This window comes from Medicago truncatula, chromosome 4, assembly GCF_003473485.1.
Source record: "Medicago truncatula cultivar Jemalong A17 chromosome 4, MtrunA17r5.0-ANR, whole genome shotgun sequence".
Classification (NCBI taxonomy): domain Eukaryota; kingdom Viridiplantae; phylum Streptophyta; class Magnoliopsida; order Fabales; family Fabaceae; genus Medicago; species Medicago truncatula.
Window position 1 is genome coordinate 30,750,247 of NC_053045.1, and position 17,813 is coordinate 30,768,059.

Here is a 17,813-nt window from a genome sequence, read left to right on the forward strand (position 1 = left end):
TTGAACCCCAAACCTTCCATATATTATGCGTTGTCCATACCAATTGAGATAAACTCACATGAACTTTTAAAATTATCTAAGCTCATTAATAAGCGTTCCTAACAAGAATTTCTATGAACAAAAATATGAAATTTTCTTTAGCAATTTTTATTTTGTGAATTCAAACACAGAAAACCTATTAGTACAATTTTTTTTAAAAAAATACTATTTAAAAAAATATTCATTGACAGTAAAGGAGAGTACAGTTGAATTTAATTTTAAGGGTTTAATGGTAATTATGAAAAATTCAATTTAGGACAATAGCGAAAACGCTCTTTGTTAAATGCTATTCTAAATTCAAATGTGTTTTAAAAAATAATATATATATATATATATATATATATATATATATATATTTAAATAATGATATATTAGTGGTCACATATTTCCAAATCACAACCATTCAATACCTTTTAAATAAATCTCAATGGTTTACATCCATTTTACAAAAAAAAAAATCAAGTCTCCTACGGTAGGAGACCTAACAAGGTCATGCACCCTAGCCTAAACCCCAACTCCAACACTCTAACTAAGCATATTAGCCGCAATACATGTTTTGTAGATGTCAAACTAAACAATGTGCTATATCTCTCACTCATCACCATCACGTTCAACAGCAAATCTAATCAAAAGTAAGTGTTATGTCCATCCCCAACAATCCTAATTAAATTGCTTGAAAACCAATTGCCCAAAGCATTATATATCCACCCTCACCTCGAACCACATGAATATATGTGATGTGATGCAATGTGAAAAGATGATTGAATAATAACATGACAATCTAACTTCTTGTATTGAAAATTTTGTTTCTCTCTTCAATACGAGACGGTATTATGTGAACCTGAGAGTATCTTGATCCAAGAAAAATTCACATGGATATGAACACATCGTTACGAAAAAACTTTATGAAACTTCATTTTTTGGTGACTACCTAAACTATATAATAATTAATGCAGCCACATGCGATCCATGACCATGCAGCCACATGACTACCTAAAATTTTGGTTACATATAAATATTGATGGGACCAATGACCAAAGTGTCTATGAAAGTATCAACAAAATATACCACCCTTAGCATAGATTCAATGGTTAATGTCGGTGCTGCCACTTCAGCGTTTATATTTGATATTTGAAAGATATTTTACATCAAGTAATTCTTCTCACTTGAAGTTGAAGTCCGATTCAAGTCAAATAATAGCTTTTTTTTACCTTACAGATATAACATTACCTGCTTCAGTAATTAGATTTAATTATGAGTATACTCTACATAACCTCAATTAGCTATCATCATGATAGTGGTAACACCACCATGGCGTGTTACACAATACTGTAACTTTTTTCTTTTCTATTCCAAACAGTATTATCAAACGCGGATACTTTAAACATGGAGACTATATCTGAATCCGATACATAACAAATACCAATATTCTTTTTATATTTGTGGATAAATTCTAATATTCATTCTATATTCGTGAATACTTGTCTATATGTATTCACGGAAAAATATTTTATTGGATACTAATAGGATAGTTTTCATATAAGTACAAAGATGAATACTAGCAACACTCTCTCTACTCTTTTATTGAATGAAATCAAAGTATGTTCCACCACTTTGTGTGGGTTCAATTTTCAAAGAATAGTCCCACAATGATTTAAACTAATAAGAGAGTGAGTATTAAAAAGAGTGTTCAAAAGATAGTGTTGTTAGCATTGCTCAAGTACAAATATTTAGAAGGTACGTCTGCTACATATCATAAAAAAAAGATAAGATAAAACAAAGCTAGACAATATTAATGAAAAATATTTACTGCATATTTTTATAAATATTTTATATGTACATAAGTTTTATTTTTCCTTCAAAAAAAGTTTTATTTAAATTATTATTATTATTTTTTAAAACATACTATAAGGTAGTATTGCTTTTTCTAGTCAAAATAAAAATAAAAAATTCTTTAAATGACTTTAATTAACTGTTAAGAAACATTAATTAAAGTTAGTTTTTCATTTGAAGTTACATGACAGTTGCGACGAAGAAAGTGAAGCGGAGTGCTCAAGTTTTTAGCCTCCGTAACTAACCACCCTTCAAACGGTTATTATTACAATTCATTCACATTTTTCAGATCTATAACGAAATTCAATTCAATGGATCATTTCACAGAAAAACTACCTTCAATGGATCTCATGCGTTCCGAGAAGATGACATTTGTTCAAATCATCATTCCCGCTGAGTCCGCTCACCGAATCATCACCTATTTAGGCCAACTCGGTCTTCTTCAATTTCGCGACGTAATTTCTCTCTCAGATCCTTACGCATTTCTATTTTCGCGCCTTTTTGTTTTTGTTTTCGTTATTCCTTGATTTGAATGCGTTGAATGTGTATCGGTATTTGTTTTGACTTTCCAGATTGAGTGTGAAAAGTTTTTGTGTTTTAATTTTGAAATGCTGCATTGTTGAATTCATGCGTTGAATTCTGGAATTTCGTGCCGGTGCGTTGATTTGTTCATAGAGATTGTTCTATTGTTTGTTGTGTCGTTGATTCGAATGCTAAGCTATGAAGCAGCGGCTTAGACATGACGCTAACACGTCGACAGCAGTAATAATCTTAGAAAATGAATAATTTCAACATAATCACGTGTGTGGGCGTCATGTTAGTCGTGTCGGATACTAGACACACCTTTGATTAGAGGTGTTGGTGCTACAAAGATGCTAAGTGCTTCACTGGAATGTATGCAAAAGTATTATTATCCAACATTTAATAGTAATTTTTTTTTTTTGGTATTTGAATCTAAATAATGGTTTGAGAGTTGGTTGATGAGATGATGGTTTTGTTGCATTGATGAGTTGCTTATGTTTTACGTTGCATGCTAAATGTTTGGTTTTAGAAAATTATTTTATGTGTTTTGCTTTTGATTGCATAACACATTTGTTTCCTATATTTTCAAAGATGCATGTTAAAGAAAAAAAATACGAAGTGTGGACTCATGCATAGACATTAGACACAATATTGACACCTAGACAGTGATAATAATTTGTAAAGTTGAAAGTGGTTGAATGCAATCACATGCATCAATGTCGTATTACTGTCGAACACCGACACACGTCGGAAGTTGGACACAACTTCAATCTAGTATCAGTACTACATAGCTATTTCACATGCAAATTTTTGAAAATAGGACACAAACTGTTAGTTCTGTAATAAAAAGTGAAAATACGAAATAAAAATGCAAAATGTTTTTTTAAACCAAACCGGGCCTACTAAGTTATTTTCGATTATTTTCTCATGTCACTGGGATTTCAAGTACTTGGTGAAGATGGGTTACAAATACATTCCTTGTTTAACTTGTTGATAGGGCTTCAGTATGGGTTTTGACTTCCAACTTACATTGAACCTCTCTGTTCACTGCCTCCCACGGTGCTGTTGCATAACTTTGGTGTAGGTTCAAAGGATAATTTTGGAAACATGATTATTTTGTTTCGTGGTTAGATTCTGATTGTGTGTCAATGTGTATACTTCTGCTACGGATAATGGTAAATTCTATTGGTAATTAAGGGCTTCTGTGTGACCATATAAGTAAAAATTGGCAAAGAACCATCTACATAACATAGGAGTATAGTTAAAGTGCTGTACCGGTTGTCATTTGTAGCTCGTTTGAGCCTAGAGTCTTGGTTGGATCTGGATCTCAATATTTCAGGATGTGCTAGCTATGAGACTTCAATGTTTTCTAATCTTGGTTTATTCTCTCAGACATTTCACCGGGGAAGAGGCTAGTGGGGTGATATTTTGATTATCAATGATATTCTCTTTTGCAATAGCATATATTCTTATGCAGTTCTGTATCATATTACAATTGTATGCTGGCTGGCAATATGCTACCATGCGAGTTAGGAAATATTCAAAGCTTGTTTATATTTCTCCTTTACCGCCATATGTGGGATTCAAAAAGTAAGATAAATATCCCAAATTTCTGGTTTACCACCCAGCGAGAAAAGGTTTTGTTGTTGTAAAATCTCTAGTATGGATGTTGGAGGTGTAAAATTCTTCTATGATCTTTAATCATTGAATTTCTTATGACTGTATTTTCTCATTTGTAGTTAAATGCTGAAAAAAGCCCCTTCCAGAGAACATTTGTTAACCAGGTAATCAACACTGCATTAATTATCAGAATCCCTGTTTCTTTTTCAATGCCCTCTTTTTTTACTTTTGGAATGGTACATGAATATGATGTTTATGTTTAGACTTTGTTCGTGGTTGGGACTTGAATACTTACTCGATTTAGTAGTTAAAATAATATGAAAATGTATAAAGCTGTTTGTTTCATGTGAATCAGATTATAGTTATCCAATCTCCATATTTTATATCAAAAGATGGAAGAAATAGGTTCAAACTTTAGAAAATAGGTTGTTTGATGATGTTTTTCCTCTCTTTCTAGAATTAATGCCAACTGAATTTGGTGTATACGATATGGACATTGACAATAATTAGGTAGAAGAGGATGTATATGGTTGGCTTTGTGGTTGGGGTGGGTTGGGGAGCTAAGGAGTGAAGTGATAAAAAGGGAGAGGGCTTAATCGTACCCCCAATGTAATACTAACTATAGTAACATTTGTCGTTAAAAAAAAGAATTTAGGTAGAAGATGTGGTAAAGAGAGATAAAAGAGACTGAATAATAATTCTCTGATGTATATTGATGTGACAATAAAATGGCACTGACCTTTATTTATACTAATATTTATATTCCTAATGAGATTATTAAATAAATCATGAGATATAATTAAATGCCTACTATTCTCAAGAGATCTTTTAAGATATTCCAAAAATATTTTCATATAATTATGATATACTTAAATACTTTCTAGATATTCTAAGTTCTAACATTCCCCTCAAGAATGAACCCTTTAAAACTGAAAATTGAACTACACAAGTACATTGACTAAATAGTAGCAAGATGGTTGAAATGAGCACCTTCTAGAAGAGTTGGTTGGAACGTTGCCTTGCCATTGAAGAAGAGATTTCTTTGGAACGATCATCAAAGAGAATTTCCTATCAAACCACTATTAGTACCAATAAATAAAACTTTTAATTCATTTTGCTAGAAAGATACCTTAAAAAGATGCCTCGAGTGATTGTTCGCCTGAAGAGTTGGATAGTGTTGCATTACCAAGGAAGGAGAGATTTGTTGAAACTGATCTTCAGTGAATTTTTTTGGACAAGCAATTATAAATATCAAGATGCCAAAAACTGAACCTTCCCATCCATGTTCATCAAGAATAACGATTGAATGCTTTAAGGGGCAGAAATTTTTTTAAAACTGAAATAAAACCTGTACCTTATTTTAGACATACTCAATCCATGATTTAAGAACAAATCATGGAATATAATGAAGTTTGGCAACCAAGATCACCCATAATACTCTAAAATATTATAAGATACAATAACGATTTCATGAGATATTTTACATGTATTCTATCAGCTATAATAACTAGTATTTTTGGACTAGATATTATTGATATCTATCTTAAAAAGTTATATTGATATATTAACCAATATCAACTGCATTTTGTTTTTTGACAGGTAAAGCGATGCGCAGAAATGTCAAGAAAGCTACGGTTCCTCATGGATCAGGTCAATAAAGCTGGGATAATGTCATCCCATTCTGTCTTGCAATCAGATACAAACTTGGAGGATATAGAGGTCCTTTTCTATTTTACTTCTCTTTTCTCAATTGATATGATCATTGTCCTATCCTAGGGCCTTTCGTTCAATATGTTGCAAACTTGTAATGTTGCCTGCAATATACTGGTTATCTGCAGTTTCATTAGTTTATGTGGGGATTTTTTAATCTTGAATCTGACATTTTAATTTGTGGATTTCTCTTAAACCAGACGCAACTTGCTGAGCATGAACATGAGATAATTGAAATGAACTCTAACAGTGAGAAACTTCAGCAATCATATAACGAACTTCTTGAGTTCAAAATTGTTCTGCAAAAGGTATTTTCCATGGCTATTTGTGCTGAGCATATTCTCTTGTTACTTCCAAAGTACTAGAGTTATCCATATGCTCTCTGTTATTTAGGTTACAAAAGATTTTCCCTGTTTGAAAATAGTTAGCAAATATTGTTGTTTCTTATCATCACTTAGCATTAGTTATTGGAGTTTTACAGTTCATTTGCTGCTCTAATATAGTTCTGTTTTTAATCTACTCCATCAATTGATATTGTATTCAATATTCATAATTAATTAATGCAATCCTACTGTTTTAATGTAATATACCTCCTATATACTCTCATATACATAAAATATAGTTGTATGGGCATATTTCAGGCATGTAATTTTCTTGTTTCAAGTCACGGACATGCCCTTTCAGAAGAGAGAGAACTGGTGGAAAATGTTTACTCAAATGAGGACTTCGTTGAGACGCCATTTTTGTTTGAACAGGTTCCTTGAGGCATCCCTTTTTTCCCTTGATATTTATTTACTGTGAAAAGTGTAGATTCAATTCCTAGGTTTTTTTTATTTTTTATTTTATCCTTTAAGTTCACTATAATAATTTTTTGTACAGGAAACGATGCCTGGACCATCAAAATCTAACCAATCTGGTTTAAGATTTATCAGCGGGATAATTTGTAAATCCAAAGTTCTCAGGTTTGAAAGGATGTTGTTTCGTGCCACAAGAGGCAATATGCTTTTCAATCAGGCACCGGCTGATGAGCAAATTATGGATCCTATTTCAACTGAGATGGTTTTTTTTCTTTTTCTCAATTTAAAAAAATGCATAATTTGGCTTTATTTTTAATCTGTATTTAGTTTGTTTTGGTTTATTGTCCCACCAATTTATGCATTGTTTTGAACTTTTTTTCAGGTTGAGAAAACTGTGTTTGTTGTGTTTTTCTCTGGGGAGCAAGCTAGAACGAAGATTCTGAAAATTTGTGAAGCTTTTGGTGCAAATTGTTACCCTGTTCCTGAAGATATAAGTAAACAAAGGCAAATAACCCGGGAGGTAAAAATGCTTAGCTTAAGAACATTTTATCTGTTTTCCTCTTTAATTGTTTTGTAACACATGGTCCAGGGCTAAGTATGGTCCAGTCTCTATATAATACAGGGCTTTTCAGGTCTATTGTTTAAGTTAGAAAAGTTAATACAATTTGTTATTTTAAGTTGCATGCCAGGGACTTCAACTTTTATCATAAATTAATATTCAGAGATCTTGTCTTGAAATCCAAGAGTCTTCTTTATATGCTTTTTAAGATTTCAGTTTGCAATATCATTTTTTTGGGGAGATACTTTCCAGCAATATCAGTATCAGCAATAAAAACTTAAATGTGAGAGAAAAATAGTAGACTGAGTGGACCTCTAGGTTCTTGATGTTGTTTTATATCACTGCCTGTCACCATTGGTAAATATAAAAACAGGAAGTTGAAAACCGTAAGATTTATAAGGTTTTTGTTCAGGAAATTGGAAAAGAGAAAATATAGAACAAATAGTTATTAATATTGTTTAGATATCATACAAAAGAAAAAAGCATTTTACCCAATTTATATGAATACCAATCCTAAATAAAAAATGAAATAAATTATGAGATGTGATGAAATATGAAAGCCAATATTAAGAATTGTCAATGGTACTCTAAAATAGTCATAGATACAATAGTAGTATTGTGAGATACTTTCAAAATATTCCAATAGAAACTATGATTTATAATTGAAAAATATAGTCTATTGTTACAGGTTTCATCGCGCCTTGCTGACTTAGAGGCAACTTTGGATGCTGGGATTAGGCATCGGAATAAGGCTCTATCTTCTGTAGGAGGTCATTTAGCAAAATGGATGGACATGGTAAGCGCTGGCTTCTGAATGACTTCTTGTCTAAGGTTTTTACGTTCTTTATGCTGTAGGTTTAAAGAAGTCCTAATAATTTATCATTGTTTGATTTATGAACCAATAGCTCTCATCCTTGTCATCTTTGTCCCAGGTAAGAAGAGAGAAGGCTGTGTATGACACGCTGAACATGTTAAATTTTGATGTCACCAAAAAATGTCTTGTTGGAGAGGGATGGTGTCCAATATTTGCAAAAGCACAGGTTTTCCCGTTAAATTTGTTTGATCCTCAGTAATTATTTCTTCCTTTTAAGTTTTGAGGAGTTGCAAACACCTTTCGTATTTTTGTTATATTTTCTAGTAAAAAGCTTGTATCTTCTGATTTTCCAGATTCAGGATGCACTGCAACGTGCAACTTTTGACAGCAATTCTCAAGTGGGGGCAATCCTTCATTCAATGGATGCACTAGAATCGCCACCTACATATTTTAGAACCAACAGTTTCACAAATCCATATCAAGAAATTGTAGATGCATATGGGTGAGCAAATATTTACTTTGTTTATTAGCAGTGATACAAATAAGTTAATGTGTTGAAATAAGTTACCTTTCACATAGTTAGAAATATATGGCTATGTGCTGTTAACAATTGAAAGACTCCTAACAAGCCATTTTATTTGGCAGTGTTGCAAGATATCAAGAAGCAAATCCAGCAGTTTACACAACTATTATATTCCCATTTCTTTTTGCGGTGATGTTTGGCGACTGGGGTCATGGAATTTGCCTGCTGCTTGGAGCATTGGTTCTTATAGCACATGAAAGGAAGCTCAGCAATCAGGTATTGTCATTCTAAGTGTGACACAAATAAAGTAGGCATGGAAGGATTTTGCCAAAATATCATAATGGGCCTCACATGTGACATCTATTACGGTTGATCTTCTTTGATAAAACGCTTAATTTAGATATATCAAATTTGATCATGCTTCTTTTTCCAACTGGTGTTTAATAGGGCCATGCTAATGATGTTAAAGTTTGAGCATCCAGCTTTTCATTTTTCTATATTTTACCTGATAAACACATAATTTGGTGGCAATTTTTTAGCCATTTAAAATAAGTTTTTGTCCTTTAATATCTTGAAATTGAAATATATTATGGATAAAAGTGCAAACATTTACACAAAAATATCATTTACCTATGTTCTGCTCTTGGCAAATTAAAGGCCCTAAAAATTCTATATGATTTCTGCCAGCGACTAGGAAGCTTTATGGAGATGTTATTTGGTGGGCGCTATGTGCTTCTTTTGATGTCACTATTTTCAATGTATTGTGGGTTAATCTACAATGAATTCTTCTCGGTTCCTTTTCACATATTTGGTGCGTCTGCTTACAAATGCCGAGATAGTTCATGCAGGTGTCTTCTATTTGTCTCTTTACAGCTTATAATTTGTGTCAGTCTTTTTTGTTCCATTACTTGTTGATGTTTTAATGTTATTACTTTCAATTTATTTTGAGTTAATCTACGAAGAGTTTTTCTCTATTCCGTTTCACGTATTTAGTGTGTCTGCTTACATATTCCGAGATAGTTCATGCAGCTGTCTTCCATTTGGTTCTTTACAGTCTATAGTTTTTGGGCAGTTGATTTTTTTTTGTTCCATCGCCTAAATCATTGGTGTTAAATATTGCCTTTTTTATATATATTGTTGACATATACATTCATTGTTTCTTACTATTGTTGAAAATTCTTCTAACTTTGGGACTTCTTTACCTTCTGACTTATGAGTTGAGTGTGTGCATTTTGAATTTTGAGCACCAATGAGTTAATGATTCAAATTATTTACTGTAATATGCCATACAAGCAGTTAACTCAGGTGGTTGGGATGGGTAGGTTTTGGGCAGAGGTCATAGATTCAACCATTTTGTCCCACGTAGGTAGCTCAGTTGGTGAGCTAAGGGACACCAAAATAGTTTTAAGAACGAGGCTCAGGGTTCAAACCTTGGAAATTAACATAACAGCTAATTCACTAACATTTGCCTATCCAAAAACTAATTCTTCCATTCATGTCATGTTGATGACTCCTTGATTATCAGACTTGAAATTTACTAAAATATGAATGCTAATTCAAATCATTTTTCAGTGCCACTCTTAACTTGTCGACCATAATGAGAAGAATTTTTTGTTTCGACAATATCAAATGTATTTGGTTAAAGTTCTGACAGAAACACCTGTATGTTATGACTGTTATGTTTAAAAATTGAAGCGCTGTTTATTTAGGATTGGTTCACATTTCTTTAAAATTATCACCTTCAAATCAATGTAAATAGGACCCGTTTGACTGGCTTCTCTGGCATAGTTGCACTCTTCTGGTTGTCTCTTTTTTTATGTTCCTTTTGTACTTTAAAATAGTGCTAATTTGAGTATTTATATTGTCAGATCATGTGTAAAATTAAATGTTTTTTGTAGCCAGGCTTTAACTTGCGATGTTTGATTTTTCGTTGTTCTCCTCCTCTTGTTAGGGATGCACACACTACTGGCTTAGTAAAATACAGAGAACCATACCCATTTGGTGTGGATCCCAGCTGGCGTGGAAGTCGTTCAGAATTGCCCTTTCTAAACTCTCTCAAGATGAAGATGTCCATTCTATTTGGTGTGGTACATATGAACTTGGGAATTTTATTAAGTTATTTCAATGCTCATTTCTTTGGCAGCTCACTGGATATAAGGTGTCTTACTCTTCTCACTTCCCCCTGTAGCTATAATTTTGCTAGCTATAAGTAAAATGTTTTAATTTGCTCTTCATGTTGCTTTAGGTATCAGTTTGTGCCGCAGATGATTTTCCTTAACAGTCTATTTGGGTATCTTTCCCTTCTCATTGTTGTCAAGTGGTGTACTGGCTCTCAGGCAGACCTTTATCATATAATGATTTACATGTTTTTAAGCCCCTTTGACAATCTTGGTGAGAATGAGTTGTTCTGGGGCCAAAGGCCACTTCAGGTATGGTTCTTTTCTTCATTGGTAGTTAATAATTGTTGATTGATTTAGTGTTTTTCATCTTTTTAAATTACTGTTCATGATATGCAGATTTTGTTATTGCTTCTGGCTCTAATTGCAGTTCCATGGATGCTCTTTCCAAAGCCTTTTATATTAAAGAAACTTCATAATGAGGTGCCTCTTTTGTCTCCCTTGTGTTTTGATTTTATTGTTTGAAAGTTAATAACTTTGTTTACGAAACTTTTTAATTACATGTAAATATGTCTACATTATGTACACATGCTTATCGGTTTGAGTTTCCCCTTTACGACTGTGTTTCTGCTTATGGTAGTCGAATAAAAAATCTCCCTAATATCCATTCTAAGATCAGTTTTCTTTGGACTAAAATAAACAATTTTTAAATTAAATACAACTTCAATTGGCCAAGCTAATTATTTTTGTTTCTAGCAATAGTTTGCCTTTGTTCTGTGCTTTTGTTGACTGCCAGTTATTAACAAAGCAATGTCACAGATTTTATGAGGATTATTATTTATCTATCCTGATGATATTACAGAGATTTCAAGGACGCAATTATGGTGTGCTTAATACCTTTGAAGCGGATCTTGAGGTTGAACCGGATTCTGCCAGGCAACATCATGAGGAATTTAATTTCAATGAGGTCTTTGTTCACCAAATGATTCACTCCATTGAGTTTGTTCTTGGTTCTGTTTCAAATACAGCATCATATCTTCGACTTTGGGCATTAAGGTTTGACCAGCCGTGATTTTCGCTACTTGCCTCAGTTTCCTATTTTATAAATTCGCGATTTGGTTGATCTGTGACCATTTTGCAGCTTGGCTCATTCAGAACTTTCAACTGTTTTTTATGAGAAAGTCCTGCTACTAGCTTGGGGGTAAGTGGCCTATAACCTTTGATATGGTGTTTTTCAAACTCTATGGAGTCATTCCTGTTTACACTATCTTCTGTGCAATTTCCCCCTTCAATGTGCATCCCATAGTATACAAACTATAATTTATAGCTGTAGTTGGGTTGAACGTTTATCATGCAATGCTAAATAAAGGATGGCTTTTACACTGTGTTTGGAACGATAGATTTAGAGAAGAGAGTCTACGAGAGAAATAGCATAAAAAGACAGAATAAATCATATCTACGAGTGATATAACAAAACATTTCATGTGGGCAGCGTTACTTTACTTGCTCAATAACTTTTAACTAATTAATAAAACTTAAAATTTAATTATTTAATTCAGCTGTTTAAATAAACTTAAAACAAATAAATTTTTGACAAAATAAATTATATTTTTAGTTGAAGTATAACTTTTACCAGATATTTTTTACGAGATTAATTTGCATACTTTGTCAGTGTAAAAAGTTCTACATTGTCGAAAAATCACAACCACTCACATGTTTGACTTTCAAAATAGTTATAGTCAAAGTCACATGATTTCAATGATCTGACGATTATGATTTGCTGACGGTGTAAAAAAACCTTTACACTGACATGTATATAACTTAAATCCTTTTTTAGATGGGGGTTAATTTGTCAATTCATAAAACTAGATTCTTCGCTCTTCTTTATTTTTCTTCTTTTCTTTTATCCCATACAATACCCTAAATCTTTCATATTTCTCTTATATTTCTCTTTTCTCACACACTCTCAAACCTGTTTCTCTCCACAATTTCTTGAGAACCAAACACACCCTTCCATCGAGTACATTTGGTCTTTTTGTAGAGAGGAATGCTGTTTTTTTTTATCATGTGACCTTAAGAAGAAGTGTAATGGCAATAGATACTATCAAAATATGAATTTGATCATCAAATCGCTTAACTTGTTATTTGAAGATACTCTTGTGGTTGGTTTTGTAGGGAAATAGCTAGCATACCTCAATGTTAATGTATTTTCTTGTAGCAGTGAAAGTAAGTTTTATGGATTAGGATCGTTGAGATTGAAGTACGAAATGGGTATCATTGGTTCATTGTTGATGATAGTTAGAAACTCTTTCTTTATATAGGGATTAGTCGGTAAGATACTTATATGATGTAGAGTACTTTTTGAACAGACATTGTATTTATGGTTTGGGTTTGTGGCACTATTGTCATTAGATTTCTGGCTGACAAAATTATTTTAATCAATACGGGTAGATTAGTGTAGCTTCTGATGGGTCCCAGGAATTTTACCTTGTCAAGATATAACTATGCAACCAATTTCAATTTCCCCACTTTATGAATATAAGCATTTCGTTTGTCTATGGGGTTAAATTGCAGAAATATTAGTTAAAAATTCATTGAGCTGCACGAAAAAACCTGTTATCATGTATCCACTCTTTTGTTGAGGTGTCTTATGCTCAAGAGTTACCCATCTATGTTTGCATTCCTTTACCTTATCTATGTTTTCTCAATTTCATTTTTTCATCTTTAATCATTGATGTCATTGCTGATTGCAATTTTAATAGGTATGACAATCTTATCATTCGGTTAGTGGGGCTAGTTGTTTTTGCATTTGCAACTGCTTTTATACTACTTATGATGGAGACTCTGAGCGCTTTTCTTCATGCCCTGCGTCTTCATTGGGTTGAATTTCAAAATAAATTCTACCACGGTGATGGATACAAGTTCAGACCTTTTTCCTTTGCCACCTTAACAGAGGATGAAAATTGATAAATTTGTCTCCCTTGTTTATGGACAAATATACGCAAAGGATATATACATAGATAGATTGAACAGAAAACGATAATTTGGCGGCTATGGACGTCCATTTGCCTGATGTTGTGCAGCTTGATATTTGACTGAGCAACAAAATTCTGGCTCATTTTCCCATGGCTATGCTGGTGTGACATATTTCGACCAACTGTCGTGGATGTCATCTGTAATAGAATTTTCACTTTCTTATTTTTCATTTTATCACTTAGAGTAGGAAAGTTAGAGAAGATATTGGTTAGACTAAATTTTGTAAAGAGAAGTCCATCATAGTGTAGCTATTTGGTACAAACAATGTAGCTTGGACTTTTGAGAAGGTAGGCATTCACTCTGAAATTTTCTTGTAATGTTTTTTCACAAGTTATAATCCCATTCTTTTATATCCTTGTAAGGTTTAAATTTATTAGGTGTTACACTACAAAAATAAGTACTGTAAGCTTATTTTAAACTGAAAAGCATTTATGAAATTTCTGGCACGTTAGACTTAAGATGTTCTAGACGATGTTTCAACACAGGTTATTCACAAACAGATGTTGAATGAAATGTTTCAAACACTAAGCTAACAAAGACAAGTAAAACGCAAATGATAAAAGTAAAAAGACACAGTGAGTTTGTTAACCCAGTTCGGTGCAACGTCACCTACTCTGAAGGCTACCAAGCCAGGAAGGAAATCCACTAGTGTAGTCCTTATTCAATAGCTCTCAGCAAACTCCTCGTATGCACTATATGGACCTAGGACCTATCCGTACTGACTTCAACCTAGGAACTCGTAGATCTGAGATCCCATCTCACTCCCTTGCAACTGATCATAGCCCCTGTGATACTCAAATAACAAATACAATCAAAATGAAGTTATCTTCAAACAAAAACAACTGGACACCGTACTTCACAGCTTTGGTGTAGTTTACAAACTACCTAACTCTTTGCTTAAAAGCTTCAGAATAGTGCACAAAATACAACTCAAACACAGTCCTAAACATGCATCAAGATGATACACAAAAGGCTCACATAAACAGACTCAAAATCCTAGATGATCTATTCTTCAAAATGACGGCTTGAATAATGCTCTAGGTTTTCCAGTCTCGTTTAAATACTGAAACAATACGGGTTATTAATCTTGTTGGGCTTCAGAAGAATCCGGTGATCCATTTCACGATCAACAGAATCAGAAAAGGAAACTCCTAATATGTAGGCACATTATTAGAAACATCCTGATCACCTCCAAACTTTCCTAAGTAGATAACACAATCTTAGAAAATCACACACCGATCTGATCCTGTGCTAAAAACACGCAGCTTGACCATCAAGAATAAAGGCGTGAATTCCTTAAATAAAATTGCGCATGCGTAAAACAAGGCAGGGTGCAGGTCAACTGAACCATGCCAAGATGTTGGCACATCTTGTACAACATCTCACATGAATATTTGTTTTAGGCAAAAGTGAAGCCAATATACAAATATCCAACAATTTATAAGCTAGAAGTTGATTCAAACTGTGCCTGAGTGGAGTCTCTCATATTGTGTTTGTGATGAAATTTAGTTGTCTGTATTTGTGTTGAATAATGGAAGTGTTTACCTTAACTCCTTTGAAAACTAAAAAGAACATACACCATTGAAGTACCGAATAAATAGCCGAAAATCACTAAGATACCAGTACCAAAATCCAATGTTTCTGCAAATGCAACAGCCACTAGGAGTGGAATGTTGACTGCAGGTTCCTCAAAGAAAAATCAGAATGCACATTCTGGTAAGTTCTGCGGTTTGTAATTGTATTTGATCCTTTTTTATGAATTTAAATTCTTTATAGCCAGGAATACGCTTTAGAAGGAAAATGTAAATAGTTATAATCGTCAACTTAAAATTCAATGCATGAGATTTAAACAATTTTATAGTTTGTTGCAGAAATACATGCTTATGATCAATAATCTCAACCATTGGCTTTTAAATCAATCTTTGGTACGGCTTTTTTTTTCTTCAGCTTCTCCTCCATTTTTAAGGAGAAGTTAGGCTAACCACAATATCAATAAAGTACCTTCGGAAAAAAATACTTTTTTTAGAATGCATAAAATTGAATGGAATGAGCTTTAACCAAAAGTTGTTGAATGCTAACTTCAAAAAACTACTTCTCCGTAATTTATTTCACAAACAATTCTCTTCAACTCACGCATGCAACCTTTTCTTTTATTTTTTAATATTATATTTCAATTTATTTATTCATTTTCCATTTAATAATTTTTTAATGTTGCGTAATGCGTATAATTATTATTTTTATAAAATTTTGATTTTAATTAAAAGTAAAAGTATAGATGCCTAAAAAAATTATACTTATATATATTTTACACATTTATATTGTAACAAATTATGCATATCTTTTTCTTATTAAAAAAACTAAACATATCTTTTTCAACGACACATGTAATAAATATAATATTATATAATACAATATAAATTCTTATCTTTTTAAATGACACAAAAAATATGGTATTCTTATAACAAAATTTGTTATACAGTATAATTGGAAAAGAAAAAACAAACTATTCTCTACCTTAACACAATTGATATAGACAATGCATAAATATATGCAAGGTCGCGGGTTCCAACCCCAGTCACCACCAAAAAAATAATAAATTCAAAGTTTTGTAAAATATTTTGTCAAACAACTTTTAACTTAAAAATAACTTTAGAACTAATAAAAATAAAGAAACCAAACAGTTTTAGTTTTTTTTCCTTAAAAGGTTTTATTTTAACTTTATTTTAAAGTAGTTTTTAGATCGAAAAAAAGTCTGACCAAACGGTATGTTAGTAACTTCTCATTTTCTCCTTAAATTGAATCTGTTATTCAGAAGGGTGAAATTCCTCTTTTATTTAATTTTTTTTTTTTTTATCCACAAACATTTGCAACCCTGACTATGAAACTTGTAACATGCATGCATGCCCTATTATTATTTTCATTATATAATGTGAATTTCATTTTCACACACACATGTTTTTAATCAATTAACAAAATTTGAGGTTTGTAATCTCTATGAATTTCACAGGTATTTCTCTTGAATTACTACCAATCAATCCTCAAAATTTATTGACCACGTTTTGCTCATTTTATAGGTACTATATTTCGAGTAAGGGGCTTATGGCGGCTATCATTAAGTTCAGTATCCAATCAACCTCGCAAATGTCTTGTCAATGTGTGGCAAAATTGTTATCTCAGAGACCACCTATAGCTGATTTGAGCGAACACTTGCAAATATATATTTTTAAAGATGGATGAAATTAAAAACTGTGGATCTCGAATTATTGCCGACCTTTGGCCATATGTAAAAAAATTTAGTTTAATTATTACGCTTTAGCTTTTGGTTTGTAAACTTTAGTGTCCTTTGAAAATTCTATATGTATCTTTAGCGAGTATTTGACTATCTTTATCATTAAATATGAATGAAGAATGTCTCAATACATGATCCTTTTGGTTGTATCGTTGTTACTTTAACATTCGATTGAATGAAGCTTATTTTACCTAGAAAAAAATTATCAATAAAACCTAGACTAATTACAATGCATGCAGAATAGATCAAGATAGAGATAGGACTCCCAATAAGCCACACCCACCCTGCATAATTATGCAGACTAGACCGAAAAATCCATCCCCAAGCAAACACCCCAAGACCACTTTCAACCAATGATAACACTAGTAGGAAAATCACATATATGAACAACTAAGTTGAATTCTTTTGCAGAAAATATTAAACGACTACAAACAAAGACACCACATATATGAACAACATGGAAGACAAAATATTGTCCAACAAAGTACCAGCCACCAGGTACTTCAAGTCTCGAAATAGAAAGAGATGTTACAAATTTTTTTGGAGGAGATATTCGAATATTTTTTTGGGTGATCGAGTAGATATTCAACTTTAATTCTATATTAAACGAACAAGTATTGAATACAGAACAATATATATGTAACACTGAATTTATTCAAAATATTGGCATAATCATTTGGCTTGCTTGTAGAAGGGTCTTCAGCCATGCACTCAACTTTTAGCTTCATATAGCAGCTTCTATTTTTCTTTTTTTGGAGAAACATAAAACCAAAATGTGAGCTAAATTTAATATGGCTGAATGTTTAAAAATAAAACATACAAGGAGCGGAAAGCAAATGAATACATCAAACAATGTACTTGCATTATTAATTATGAGCACAAGACGATGAACAACAAAATGCCGCACTTAGACGATAAAATCACAAAAACACAAAAGAAAAAACTTGATAGATG

The 17,813-nt window shown here is 32.4% G+C and overlaps 1 protein-coding gene across 2 annotated transcripts; it reads left to right on the top strand.

Moving 5' to 3' along the window:
• Window positions 1-2,046: 2,046 nt before the first annotated feature.
• On the top strand, window positions 2,047-13,939 carry LOC11416913 (V-type proton ATPase subunit a1). Of its 2 annotated transcripts, XM_003606457.3 has the most exons (18): window positions 2,047-2,327; window positions 4,134-4,178; window positions 5,614-5,733; window positions 5,925-6,032; window positions 6,366-6,479; window positions 6,604-6,783; window positions 6,904-7,041; window positions 7,769-7,876; window positions 8,013-8,120; window positions 8,248-8,396; window positions 8,540-8,693; window positions 9,105-9,265; window positions 10,369-10,575; window positions 10,663-10,846; window positions 10,934-11,017; window positions 11,397-11,590; window positions 11,676-11,735; window positions 13,297-13,939. In XM_003606457.3, exons 1-18 carry the CDS (start codon window positions 2,184-2,186, stop codon window positions 13,499-13,501), a joined length of 2,463 nt encoding a protein of 820 aa, XP_003606505.2. In that variant the 5' UTR covers window positions 2,047-2,183; the 3' UTR covers window positions 13,502-13,939. The 2 variants fall into 2 exon arrangements, with proteins under 2 accessions (XP_003606505.2, XP_039689581.1); XM_039833647.1 differs by lacking the exons at window positions 2,047-2,327; window positions 4,134-4,178; window positions 5,614-5,733 and having other exon boundaries at window positions 5,923-6,032; window positions 6,347-6,479.
• The last annotated feature ends 3,874 nt before the right edge of the window (window positions 13,940-17,813 follow it).